The sequence below is a fragment of the Ostrea edulis genome, chromosome 8, assembly GCF_947568905.1.
Source record: "Ostrea edulis chromosome 8, xbOstEdul1.1, whole genome shotgun sequence".
NCBI lineage: Eukaryota > Metazoa > Mollusca > Bivalvia > Ostreida > Ostreidae > Ostrea > Ostrea edulis.
In genome coordinates, this window is record NC_079171.1 from 17,115,525 (window position 1) to 17,130,874 (window position 15,350).

The window sequence follows — 15,350 nt, forward strand, 5'->3', positions numbered from 1 at the left end:
TATAGGAACACTAGTGATGTAATAATGTTATATAGGAACACTAGTGATGTAATAATATCATATAGGAACACTAGTGATGTAATAATGTTACCTAGGAACACTAGTGATGTAATAATGTCATATAGGAACACTAGTGATGTAATAATGTTGTATGGGAATACTAGTGATGTAATAATGTTACATATGAACACTAGTGATGTAATAATGTTACATAGGAATACTAGTGATGTAATAATGTCATATATGAACACTAGTGATGCAATAATGTTATATAGGAATACTAGTGATGTAATAATGTTACATATGAACACTAGTGATGTAATAATGTTACATAGGAATACTAGTGATGTAATAATGTCATATATGAACACTAGTGATGTAATAATGTCATATATGAACACTAGTGATGCAATAATGTTACATAGGAATACTAGTGATGTAATAATGTTACATATGAACACTAGTGATGTAATAATGTTACATAGGAATACTAGTGATGTAATAATGTCATATATGAACACTAGTGATGTAATAATGTCATATATGAACACTAGTGATGTAATAATGTTATATAGGAACACTAGTGATGTAATAATATCATATAGGAACACTAGTGATGTAATAATGTTACCTAGGAACACTAGTGATGTAATAATGTCATATAGGAACACTAGTGATGTAATAATGTTGTATGGGAATATTAGTGATGTAATAATGTTACATAGGAACACTAGTGATGTAATAATGTTATATAGGAACACTAGTGATGTAATAATGTTGTATAGGAACACTAGTGATGTGATAATGTTATATAGGAACACTAGTGATGTAATAATGTTATATAGGAACACTAGTGATGTGATAATGTTATATAGGAACACTAGTGATGTAATAATGTCATATAGGAACACTAGTGATGTAATAATGTTACCTAGGAACACTAGTGATGTAATAATATCATATAGGAACACTAGTGATGTAATAATGTTACCTAGGAACACTAGTGATGTAATAATGTCATATAGGAACACTAGTGATGTAATAATGTTGTATGGGAATATTAGTGATGTAATAATGTTGTATAAGAATACTAGTGATGTAATAATGTTATATAGGAACACAAGTGATGTAATAATGTTATATAGGAACACTAGTGATGTAATAATGTTACATATGAACACTAGTGATGTAATAATGTTATATAGGAACACTAGTGATGTAATAATGTTATATAGGAACACTAGTGATGTAATAATGTTACATAGGAACACTAGTGATATAATAATGTTATATAGGAACACTAGTGATGTAATAATGTTACATATGAACACTAGTGATGTAATAATGTTATATAGGAACACTAGTGATGTAATAATGTTGTATAGGAATACTAGTGATGTAATAATGTTACATAGGAACACTAGTGATGTAATAATGTTATATAGGAACACTAGTGATGTAATAATGTTATATAGGAACACTAGTGATGTAATAATGTTGTATAGGAATACTAGTGATGTAATAATGTCATATAGGAACACTAGTGATGTAATAATGTTGTATAGGAACACTAGTGATGTAATGATGTGCATGATGAGGTGAATGTCGTTAAGCTTATAGTCATTATGAGTGCTTGTTATCTGTTATATCTGTGTGATATCTGTATTCACTAAGATTAATGTGATGATTTTTGTACTGTGATATAATCACATGTAAGGGTTATTAAACATTGGCTGAGCTTACAGAGTAACAGGAGGCGCTCTGGGACCACAATTACAGATGTGCTCTGTATACATGTATGTACTGTGTATATATACTCATTCACAGATGTGCTCTGTATACATGTATGTACTGTGTATATATACTCATTCACAGATGTGCTCTGTATACATGTATGTACTGTGTATATATACTCATTCACAGATGTGCTCTGTATACATGTATGTACTGTGTATATATACTCATTCACAGATGTGCTCTGTATACATGTATGTACTGTGTATATATACTCATTCACAGATGTGCTCTGTATACATGTATGTACTGTGTATATATACTCATTCACAGATGTGCTCTGTATACATGTATGTACTGTCTATATATACTCAATTACAGATGTGCTCTGTATACATGTATGTACTGTCTATATATACTCATTCACAAGTAGCTGATCAAAACAGGTACATGGAATGTAGCGTTCCACAGGATTTAGATTCTTGAGATGGAACTGCTATACCATGGATCTTCAATACTTTAACTATCTATCTATGTGTATGTTATTATTCCTTTGATAGCTACCTTGACTGGGGGATCTGATGATTTTCTGAGTGACCAGAGACTTGGGATAGTGATTGGCTGTGCCATTGGACTGACCAGTATCATCATCTGCATCATGGTCATTGTTCTTAGACAAAGGTTAGTGGACTCAACTGTAATATGTACAGTATTTGTGTTAATTGGGTGTTAATTAAGTATATACAGGTAAACTTCGGTATCTCAAACAATGACATGTCGAATACCACAGATGTCTCGAAGTGAGTCGACAACCCTGGCCAGTTTTTCTATATTTATATGAATTGTCTTATTGAACACCTCTTCCCTCGTTGCCCGGAACAATTTTTATATGGATTAAAAATTTACTAAATAACTTACAATTCTTCTTAGTTTCATCCCGGGCGACGATGGAAGAGGGGTTAAAATATCAGTTGAAAGATTCTAACAAAATCGCCATCATGACGTAATTTGCATTGATCAAATGCACACTTCGTGGCAGTTGAAGAGGAAACGTGAATCATTTGGGTAGTAAATATATTTTCAAATGATATATGGTTATTTATTTAAACAGTTGGATATTTATTAAAATCATCATAATAATAAAAATCCAGGTAAATTTAAGCCAATCTTACAAACCGGATGTCATTTTTGTTGTTATGGCTATAGTGTAAACAGAACGGTGTATAAATAGCACCAACCGACGATTCGTGAGAATTCATGTTACATACCAGGCAAACTACATTTAAATAGTTTATATAATGATGGATGATTCTTTTAATAAACAATATATTCCTTGGAAGATTCAAGCATTATTTTTTAACATTCACACTCATTTGATTAAACAGAAAACAGCATGGTAAATTACATGTAACACCAACAGCAGACAACAATAATTTTACCTATAAGCCAAGATTCACCTCGGCACGTACGCACATCAGTGATGTATTTATAGTGCAAGTAAAAAATTTGATATTTTTAAGAAGACAACAATTTATTTGTCAGAAAGTATACGATGGTAATTAACGCACAGTATCTATAAATACATACAACGCGTACTGTATGTCATGACAGTCCGTGCGGTACAGAGTGGTGCAAAATTCATCTGATGTTTGGGCAATTTTGGGGGGGGGGGGGGGGGGGGGTGTCGGTTAAGTGTTTTACTATATCTGCAATGGTTGCAAAAATATTTCGTTATTTGGGGAATACTAGTTCACTTTTATTTTTGAAAACACAATACAAAACAAACAAAAAAAGTTTGTGTAGTTAAGATAGGGATTAATATACATTTCTTGCAAGGCACTCTTTACTTGCATTAGTCCTAGAAGAAATTAAAAATATGTTACTCATTAAAATTATTTATTAGATGGTATAATTATGATGCATGGAAGATAATTTGCTATATGTGTTACTCGTATTACTACATGTATTTTAATTTACAATGATTGAAATAGATTATAGACACGTAGATCGTTTTTTTTTTTTTTTTTTAAAGGGGGGGGGGTTGACTTCTCAAAAACATATTGACAAACACAAAAATAGGGATTTTGGTATCATTGGAGTGGGTTGATTATATGTATCCAATGTATCACTTACAATTACATTTCATTTATCTTTCTCAACTACTATAAAATGCAGCCCAAAGGGAGGGGGGGGGGGGGGGTATATACATACACAGATATAATATCAAGACTCACAATATTGAGCATTCCGTCAAAATTTTGTATTTTTCCATTCAAGATAAATATACGATTGATGTATGTATATACTTGCATAATGAGAAAATGCAGTTTATATTTAAATGGTTTTATTTATTCATATGGAGGGGGATTAGCAAGTCTTAAGTTTTATTTCTTGTATAAACTATCGAATGATTTTTAGCTCACCTGAACTGAAAGCTCAAGTGAGCTTTTCTGATCGCCTGTTGTCTGTGTTTCTGTAAACTTTTTACATTTTCAACTTCTTCTCCAGAACCACTAGGCGAATTTAAACCAAACTTGGCCAAAAGCATCCTTGGGTGAAGGGCTTTCAAGTTTATTCAAATGAAGGGCCATGCCCCTTTCAAAGGGGAGATAATCACAAAAATGCAAAAATAGGGTGGGGTCATTTAAAAATCTTCTTCTCAAGAACCACTGAGCCAGAAAAGCTGAAATTTGCATGAAAGCTTCCTGACATAGTACAGATTCAAGTTTGTTAAAATCATGGCCCCCAGGGGTTAAATAGGGTCACAATAGGGGATCAAAGTTTTACATACAAATATATAGGAAAAAATCTTTTAAAATCTTCTTCTCAAGAACCACTGGGCCAGAAAAGATGAAATTTACATGAAAGCTTCCTGACATAGTGCAGATTCAAGTTTGATAATATCATGGCCCCCGGGGGTTGGATGGGGCCACAATAGGGGATCAAAGTTTTACATACAAATAAATAGGAAAACTCTTCTTTTCAAGAACCACTAAGCCAGAAAAGCTGAAATTTACATGAAAGCTTCCCGACATAGTACAGATTCAAGTTTGTTAAAATCATGGCCCCCAGGGGTTGGATGGGGTCACAATAGGGGATCAAAGTTTTACATACAAATATATAGGAAAAAATCTTTTAAAATCTTCTTCTCAAGAACCACTGAGCCAGAAAAGCTGAAATTTACATGAAAGCTTCCTGACATAGTGCAAATTCAAATTTGATAAAATCATGGCCCCAGGGGGTTGGATGGGGCCACAATAGCGGATCAAAGTTTTACGTACAAATATATAGGAAAAATCTTTTCAAAAACCACTGGGCCAGAAAAGCTGAAATTTACCTGAAAGCTTCCTGGCATAATGCAGATTCAAGTTTGTTAAAATCATGGCCCTCGGGGGTTGGATGGGGCCACAATAGGGGATCAATTTTTACATTCAAATATATAGGAAAAATCTTCTTCTCAAGAACCACTGAGCCAGAAAAGCTGAAATTTGCATGAAAGCTTCCCGACATAGTACAGATTCAAGTTTGTTAAAATCATGGCCCCCAGGGGTTGGATGGGGTCACAATAGGGGATCAAAGTTTTACATACAAATATATAGGAAAAAATCTTTTAAAATCTTCTCAAGAACCACTGGGCCAGAAAAGCTGAAATTTACATGAAATCTTCCTGACATAGTGCAGATTCAAGTTTGATAATATCATGGCCCCTGGGGGTTGGATGGGGCCACAATAGGGGATCAAAGATTTACATACAAATAAATAGGAAAACTCTTCTTTTCAAGAACCACTGAGCCAGAAAAGCTGAAATTTACATGAAAGCTTCCCGACATAGTACAGATTCAAGTTTGTTAAAATCATGGCCCCCAGGGTTGGATGGGGTCACAATAGGGGATCAAAGTTTTACATACAAATATATAGGAAAAATCTTTTCAAAAACCACTGGGCCAGAAAAGCTGAAATTTACATGAAAGCTTCCTGGCATAATGCAGATTCAATTATGTTAAAATCATGGCCCTTGGGGATTGGATGGGGCCACAATAGGGGATCAATTTTTACATTCAAATATATAGGAAAAATCTTTAAAAATCTTCTTCTCAAGAACCACTGAGCCAGAAAAGTTGAGATTTACATGAAAGCTTCCTGACATAGTGCAGATTCAAGTTTGTTCAAATCATGGGCCCCGAGGATAGGATGGGGCCACAATGAGGGATCAAAGTTTTACATACAAATATATAGGGAAAATCTTTAAAAAAATTCTTCTCAAACACTACTGGGCCAGGAAAGTAGAAATTTACATGAAAACTTTCTGACATAATGCAGATTCAGGTTTATGAAAATCATGCCCCCTGGGGGGTAAGATGAGGCAACAACAGGGGATCAAAGTTTTACATAGAAATCTATACGGAAAATCATTAAAATCTTCTTTAAAAAAATTACTGGGCCAGAAAAGTTTACATTCACATGAAAGCTTCCTGACATAGTCCACATTCCAATTTTGAAAAAATCATGCCCCCCCCCCCCCCCCCCCCCCCCCCCCCCCCCCCAATAAGGATCAAAGTTTTACATGCGAATATATAGGAAAAATCTTTTCAAAAACCACTGAAAAATAAATATTAGCCAAGGTGACTCAGGTGAGCGATGTTCTGCCACAGCTCTCTGTTTCGTCAGTAAAAAAAAAAGCCCAGCAGTTTTACCTCTTTATTCATGTAGCAGTAATTACGGTAACAAATTCTGCTCACACATATATCAGAATAGTTGACTCAATAAATTCAGAATTTCACATTTACTTTAGAAAAAATAGAATTTTAGAAAATATATAATTCAAATAGCATAAAAATAAATAGAATGAACATACATCGCTGCCCCTCTATACCACAAGATCGATGGAAAGCGTCCCAGACGCTGTGTTGGGAAAAATGACTCCCTGAGTCTGTCCTCGGTGCACGAGAAAAAATGTCTGAATGTTCAAACCGGATGTAATCACTATTAACTAAATAAAAATCGTTTTCCGGACGACCCAATGAATTCCGGTGGCGTCACATTTAAGTGATGTGGCCCATGGGCCTCTTGTTGTAGTTTATAACAACTTATAAGAGGGTTTCTTTGGGCAAAAGTGAATACAATGACACTGAATTGTGTCAACCAAGTGTTGGGGTGTACCAGCATTAAATGGCTCAGTTGTACAGTCACATTGACAATTTTTTTTGTCGAGAAGTCCATGCCTGAGTGGTGAGTGAGAGTGTGTGAATATGCACTTGAGAAACGGTCTTTTTGAGGCATGGCATAATATATTTATATAAGAGAGAGAGAGAGAGAAGTATTTTGACTTTTATATATTACATATATGTACAATATGTTTGTCATGTTTTGTTTAAATTGTTTATTTTACGTCCCTTCGAGAACTTTTCACTCAAATTGAGACGTCACCAGCTGTATGTGAAGTACCACATATTAAAACCTCTGCTTAGCACTCAAGGCAGTAGCATTGAATTTTTTTAACGTGCCAACGCCTATCGTGACACAGGGCCTCCTTTTTTTGAAAAGCTGAAGATAACGAATAGTAATCATTTTGCATAATTCCTATAAAGAATACAAAATAAAGAGTAAGGCAGACACGGACACCCCTGGACAGACTCGAGTTGGCATCAGGTGCCCATCTGAAAGACCCATGATTCTCGCTTTTGTCAAAGAGCACATGTATATCTAGGTCTCAGGTTCGACGCGGCCATGGCATCAGCGGGGTTTGAACTCACTACTTCCTGGTTACGGAGCGAATGCTCTACCACTGATCTCCGCGACTGTTTCATAATTATCTCCCCTTTGAAGTTGTGTTTCTAGTTTCTCAGAAACACTGCGTTTTTTCCTGAGTATACCTATAAAATGACATTTTGCTGCAAATACCACGCATATAATATTGAGAGTCTACATTTTTGATGTTTTATCATCAAAGCTCATGGAATATTGCGTATGCCAATTAAAAACAAATACTGATGAATTCCACTAGCTGTGTTCCGACTCGTGAAAAATTACATTGGTGATAACCCAAACTTCGTATAAAATTCAGTGATTTGAATATGATTTGAATTTGTCATTTTTTTTTTTTTGAATGCACGCAAGACTCTAACACAAATATCAACACAATTTTTCTTAAATCTGCCACAATAAAGAAATTTGGAGAGAGAAATAAGAAATCGCTGTTACCGGTAATAGTTTCTTTGATTTGGTGTTTGGACCATTATATTTCTGCACCGGAAAAGCTTTCCACAAATGCCTGCAGTTTTTACCCCTGTGCGGCATATATGATGTGGTTTCAATTCCCATTTATTACCCATTCAAATCAGTACAAAAACCAATAACTTCACATTTATAAAAAAAATTAATACTTCTATGTGTGATACAGTTTTTTATTTTCCTACTCAGAACATCGCTTGGGGAGGACTCTCATATATTACATCAAAATTAACATCAAAGTTGATGACATCGTCAGTTTAACATAGAGTTTTCCGTTGAATATATTACAGCTGCTATGGTAGATAAAGAATAACAATGGTCATGTTCATAAATGGCACATTCTCAAATACCAGATTTAGTATTTTGGTGAATTTTCTTCACAGGGCAGATTTTGGCTAAAATCGTACCTTAATTGTTCTTTGGTAGCTTTATCTAATTATGCAGGTTGGGTGGTGATAATGAAATGCTCACTCATACGTAAGATGACACGATAATTAAACAAGCAGTGCGGGGACGATTACTGAATTTGTCATAATACACATTTACACATTACAGATCAGAGTAAACACTGAACACACCAAAGTGATATGAAAATCAAGTAATTAGACAAAGATCTTATTGTTAGTATGAATAATTCAAAACATACATCATGTCAGATAAGCAATCTAACGAAGGAGCCGGAATCCAACCCGGGGGAATAGTTGAATTATTTGGCAGTGGTGTAAAAAGGAAACTTAAAATTGATAAATTTAAATCGAAACAAAGTCCCAGGCTCTAACAGAAGTTAAAAAAAAAAAAAAGGCACAGAATCCAAGGCAGCGATATTTCCCGTTTTCGTCTTCATCATTATTACACTGATCGGCTTGTCATTTACAAAGCGTAACACAAATCCGGGTATCAAAAATACTGAACGTGATAACGGTGATTATCGCTATGAAAAACGACTGAAATTCGTAAAATGTAAGTGTTGCATTAACAAATAAAGTAACAGATATACAGTATACATTTTGTACATGCAAACTTATTTCAAAAATCCCAAACTTCAAACTAAAACTTTTAAAAGGTAAGTTAATTTACCTGTCAAATAGAACATGCAACATAAAACATTACATAGTATTGGTGTCAAATTCATTAACTTCGATTTCTCAAACCCTCGGATATCTCAAAGTTTTTCTTCAGTCCTAACAAGTTCGAGATATCGAAGTTTACCTGTACTTACGACTATAATATGTACAGTATTGGTTTTAATTGGGTGTTAATTAAGTATATACATATTCTATATCCCTTGTGATTTTGATATGACATTCTTACTGCAGTGCTTTCATCAAATCTTAGAATTGATGCATAGGGCATATTGAATTAGAAATATGCAACATATAAATATTACAAAATTATTGACATTTCAAAGTCAGTATGATGCTTTAGCTTCCTGAGATGAATAAATTGTACTTTGAGAATAGATAAAGCATCATTCTGAATAAGAGAATGTCAATGATAGTTTTGTGATTTGATTTGATGAATCAAAACTGGTTACTGGAGGTCAGTCATCTTTGTTTATAACTGGAATGCAAGACCTAGTTGAAATTATTTAAAACATTGAAGCCAGCTACTGAAGCCTATACCAAGCAATAACTAATCAGCACCTGTCGCTGTAGCTCAGTGAGAGAGCGTTCGCTTCGTAACTGGGAAGTCACAAGTTCGAGCCCCACCTGTGCATTGGCTGCGTCAAACCTATGATGTAAACATAGGTAGTGATTGCTCCATTGCTAAACGCTCGGCATTTAGAAGTGAGCTTCACAGGTCTTTTAGATATGACCTTAGAAAGGGAGGTCCCATGTCGCAGCAGGCGTTGACAGGATAAAGAACCCCTCACTAAATTAGTGGTGCTTCACCTACATTCTCCATGGGACATAAAACAAACAATTAATTAACCTATAATCAGCCATCTTTCTTTCCAGCCAGAGTACAAGACTTTGTTGAAAGTGATTAGTCTAGAGATGCAAATTTTTCATTGAGCAAACAAAAAGTGATGATTTAAAATTATATCAAATCACAATTTACAATTTAGTTTTGGTCTGATGTTCGAAATATCAAATGATATATTAACCTCAAAGACTTGTGGAGATAAACATAATATTCTGCTTTTTAGCTCACCTGAGCCGAAGGCTCAATTAGGGATCAGCTTTTCTGATCGAAAGTTGTCTGTCATCATTGTTGTCGTCGTAAACTTTTCACATTTTCATCTTCTCCAGAACCACTGGGCCAATTTCAACCAAACTTGGCACAAAGCATTCTTTGGTGAAGGGGATATAAGTTTGTTTAAATTAAGGGCCACACCCTTCTCTAAGGGGAGATAATAGTGAAAATACATTAATAACTTTTAAAAATCTTCTTCTCCATAACCACTGGGTCAATTTCAACCATACTTGGCACAAAGCATCCTTGGGTGAAGGGGATTGAAGTTTGTTCAAATGAAGGGTCACACTCTTCTCCAAGGGGAGATAATAGAGAAATAGTGAAAATACATCAATAACTTTCAAAAATCTTCTTCTCCAGAATCACTGGGCCAATTTCAACCATACTTGGCACAAAGCATCCTTGGGTGAAGGGGATCGAAGTTTGTTCAAATGAAGGGTCATGCCCTATTCCAAGGGTAGATAATAGCAAAGTAGTAAAAATACATTACCAACATTTAAAACTCTTCTCCAGAACCATTGGTCCAATTTCAAGCATACTTGGCACAAAGCGTCCTTGGGTGAAGAAGATTCAAGTTTGTTCAAATGAAGGGCCACACCGTATTCCAAGGGGAGATAATAGCAAAGTAGTAAAAATACATTACCAACATTTAAAACTCTTCTCCAGAACCATTGGTCCAATTTCAAGCATACTTGGCACAAAGCGTCCTTGGGTGAAGAAGATTCAAGTTTGTTCAAATGAAGGGCCACACCGTATTCCAAGGGGAGATAATAGCAAAGTAGTAAAAATACATTAACATTAGGGCTGCAACGGGTACCCGAAATAACCAAAAACCGCGGGTCGTGTTGTTCAGGTCGGGTTTGATCAGTTCCATTTTCCCGTATTTCGGTTCAGGTTTGGTTTTTCAAATAGAATCATAATGTCGCCAAAATCCTCAAAGGTGGCTGTATTTAGATCAATTGTTAAATGATGGCATTGTCGATAAAACTGTAAATAATAACAGTACATGTAAGATATGTTGGACACATTGAAAATACGCCACAGGAGCAATATAGTCAATGACAAAACATTGAAAGCATGGATGGAAACGAGTAGAAGTGACAATGCTGTTTCTAGTACGGTAACCATGGATGTCGAGTCTAAACCTCAGTCCAAGTCCCCGAGTAATTATTGTGACTAAATACATTATAAAGGTTTTTGATTTTAACTGTATATTAGATTCTTAAAATAGTTATATAGACCCGAACCGAAATACCTGAACCTGAAGTAAAAAATTTAGAACCGACCCGACCCGAAAATGTTTGGAACTGTGACAGCCTTAATTAACATCTTTTAAAAATCTTCTTCTCCTTAACCATTGGGCCAATTTCAACCAAATGTGGCACAAAGCATCCTTAGGTGAAAAAGATTCAAGTTTGTTTAAATGAAGGGCCACGTCCCTTTCCTAGGGAAGATAATTACAAAAATGCAAAAATATGGTGGGGTCATTTAAAAATCGTCCCAAGAACCACTGGACCAGAAGAGCTGAAATTTACATGACAGTTTCCTGACATAGTGCAGATTCAAGTTAAGTAAAACCATGATCCCTGGGATTAGGTTGGGGCCACAATAAAGGTTCAAAGTTTTACATGTGAATATATATGTAAAATCTTTGAAAATCTTCTCAAGAACCACTGGGCTAGGAAAGTACAAATTTACATGAAAGCTTACTGGCATAGTGCAGATTCAAGTTTGTTAAAATTATGGCCCCCAGGGGTAGGATAGGGCCACAATATGCGATCAAAATTTATATAAAAATATATAGGGAAAATCTTTAAAAATCTTCTTCTCAAGAACCATTGGGCCAAAGACTTTTACATTTACATGAAAGTTTCTTAACATAGTGCAGATTCTAATTTGTAAAATTCATGATCCCTGGAAGTAATATGGGCCAAGGTAACTCAGGTGAGCAATGTGGCCCTTGGGCCTCTTGTTTGGTTTGTTTCGTCTTGCTATTTACAATCACTTCCAGTTTTTTAACATTCTATTAACGTTGTGTTAGAATTTGTAAAGCACTTAGTTTGAATTTTGTATGATTTTGTAAATTGCCTTTTTATTATCCATTGCAGACATTATGCCAACCTTTACACTACAAGGACAGCCACCAATCCAAGTCTTGGGTACCGCTACCAAAAGCAAGGCTACCAGGTGTCAGAACGTCGCAGACTTATGCAGATGGAAGGACAAAACAAAGTAAGACTCGCAAACTAAATTCAGGCCCAGCTGCATGAAGGTTTGTTAACATTAACTGACAGTTAACTTGCCATTATCTTGAACATTTATATAGTGTTAACTTGAAGTTAACTTTCAGTTTCAAATTAACTAACTTTTATGCAACTGGATCCAGACTGCTGAAATGTAGATTAACAAGAATATTCAACAGCAGTAATCCATGTGACTCTTCATTAATTGTTTATCATATAAATTCATTGACAAGAATATTCAACAGCAGTAATCCATGCAACTCTACATTGTTTATCATATAAATTGTAGTTACAGTGAATTGAAAGAAGGGAGGCAATAATGTTTGATTGGGCCGCCTTGCTCAAACAAAGATCTTCATAATTTATCATAATTTAGGACAGATAGTTTAAAACTTAAACTCCAGTTATGACCTTGTATTGACTCTGACATTCAGACATGACATTGACTCTGACATTCAGACATAACCTTGCAATGACTATGACATGACCTTGCATTGACTCTAGACATTCAGACATGACCTTGACTCTGACATTCAAACATGGCCTTGTAATGACTCAGACATGACCTTACATTGATTCAGACATGACCTTGCAATGACTCTGACATTCAAACATGACCTTGTAATGACTCGGACATGACCTTGCATTGACTCGGACATTCAGAGTTTGATAAATTTTTAAACTAAAGCTGCTGGAATATAAGGGGAATAATAGCATACTGTATTCCTATATATCTACATTGTATATTATTCATCTAATTCTAATTTCAAAATCCACCTGATCGCAGGGGTCATGATTTAAATATCAATATTCAATATTTATAGAGAGCTTTGACTTTCCTGGTCAAACGGTTCTTGAGAATATTTTGTTAGGAGAAAAACCTAAAAGTGCAATTTTTCAATTATCTTCCCTTGGAAGTGTTTCCATTTCAAAAACTTCAATGCCTATACCCAAGGAGGCTTTTTGGCAAGTATTGTTGAAATTGAAAAGTGACTACTAAAGAAGTTTTTTTAAACAACATTAATAGACATATCATTTTAGTAAAAAAGCTAAAGTGAGCTTTCAGTTAAAATGGCTGAGGTCTAATAAAAAGTGAAAAGAACACTAGAGATTGTTTTTATGAAAAACAAATGTCTCCCCAGCTCCCCAAATTGGTAGTGCTCCAAATGAAACCTCCTCCCCTTAATGTAATGCATGGTATGGAAGATAAATCATGAGCAGGAACATAAACAATATGAACTCTGCTAAGCCACATAGGAGAAATGTTCACAAACTATTTTACACCCTCCACCCCTCAGATCCACTATAACTTTAAGGACAACAATTGGATCCTCTTATCCCTGCAAAATGCACATCTGTAAATGGCATTGAAGTATCATACAAAATTTCAAGTCTATTGGATAAGCCATATAGGAGGAGAAGCGTTCACAAGCTATTTTAACATCCTCCACCCCTCTTAGATCCACTATAACTTTTTGGAAAATAATTGGATCCTCCTTTCTCGACAATATGCAAATGCAGCTACAAATGGCAATGAAGCATTGTACAAAGTTTCAAATCTATCCGATAAGCTATATAGGAAAAGTGTTCACAAGCTATTTTACATCCTCCACCCCTCTTAGATCCACTATAACTTTTAGGAAAATAATTGGATCCTCCTGTCCCGACAATATGCACATCTACAAATGGCTATGAAGCATTGTACAAAGTTTCAAGTCTATCTGATAAGCCATATAGGAGGAGAAGCGTTAACAAGATTTTGTGACAGACAGACGGACGGAATGTCTCCCCCTGAAAGAGGGGAGACATAAATATGAATAAACTGTTGAGCACTTGATTTAGTTGTGTTCCCACACTTTCATTGTAGAGAAAACAAGAATGGAAAGTGGATCGATCAGGATATATACAATATTTTAAAATAAAAAACTAGAGAGAGAAATATATCTTTTGTTTTACTGCTTTGCAGGATTCTGGTTCAGTTGGTGTTTTTATGTCTGGTAATGGGGAAATCCTAGCCATGTCTTCTAAAAACAAAGATGCAGACAAACTCGCAGCAGAATCCGAGCAGGAGGTAACAGTGATGATTGTATAGATATCCTAAAATTAGATAGCCAATGCTTTTTTGAGTGTTATTCTTTCAAATTTAAATGAAAATATTCATACAAAACGTTAGAAATGCTACAGGATTTTAAACAAGAGTCTCATTAACCACATCTGTCACTTGAACAGTTGTATTTTAGTGAAACAATAAATCCCAATTATGGCCCCATCCCGTCAAAATTCAATATGCAAGCTAGGGTAGAGTGCTCATATAGTGTCCTGTTATGGAATTGTCACATTCTGCATAACTTATATTAGATCCCTTGTGATTCTCGAAAAGAAAACCTCCCAGAAATTCTTAATGTTAAATGAACAAGTAATGTATCACCCTGGATATGATCATTCTGTGGACATTTCTAAAATAGAATACCCATACATCACATTAATAATAACACGATTGTCATTTTGTGGACATTACTAAAATAGAATAACCATACTTCACATTAATAATAACACGATTGTCATTTTGTGGACATTACTGAAAGTTCAAAACATCTGAGCTGCAACTTGACTAGAGTCCCTCACTTCACATTAATAATAACACAATTTTTCTTTTACTTGTATACCATAATGATTGTATTATGGTGATGAGATCCAATAAATTGAAGTGAATTGACTACAATAATGATTCTACTGAAGCAAGGTCTTTTGGAAAGTATCAGAAATCTGTTTTAGGCTTTATAATAGAGAGACATTAGAGAGTAATTCATACTAGCAGGCAATGTTTCATCCTCCTCCACATATTTCAGTAATAACTCCAGTATTTATTTATTTCAAACACTTTTTAACCTCCAAGCAAGCACATGAATATGTAATTTTGGTGATTGAATAATTATTGTCTTGCAA

General features: G+C 34.9%; 1 protein-coding gene across 3 annotated transcripts in view; it reads left to right on the forward strand.

The window, feature by feature from the left end:
* The window catches only part of LOC125662008 (protogenin-like), a 101,493-nt gene that overhangs the window by 78,672 nt on the left and 7,471 nt on the right, over positions 1–15,350 (forward strand). For all 3 annotated transcript variants that reach the window (XM_048894170.2, XM_048894171.2, XM_048894172.2), the window contains exons 18-20: positions 2,295–2,415; positions 12,270–12,393; positions 14,371–14,475. In XM_048894170.2, coding sequence (XP_048750127.2) covers positions 2,295–2,415; positions 12,270–12,393; positions 14,371–14,475 — 350 coding nt within the window. The remainder of the gene's footprint in view (positions 1–2,294; positions 2,416–12,269; positions 12,394–14,370; positions 14,476–15,350) is intronic.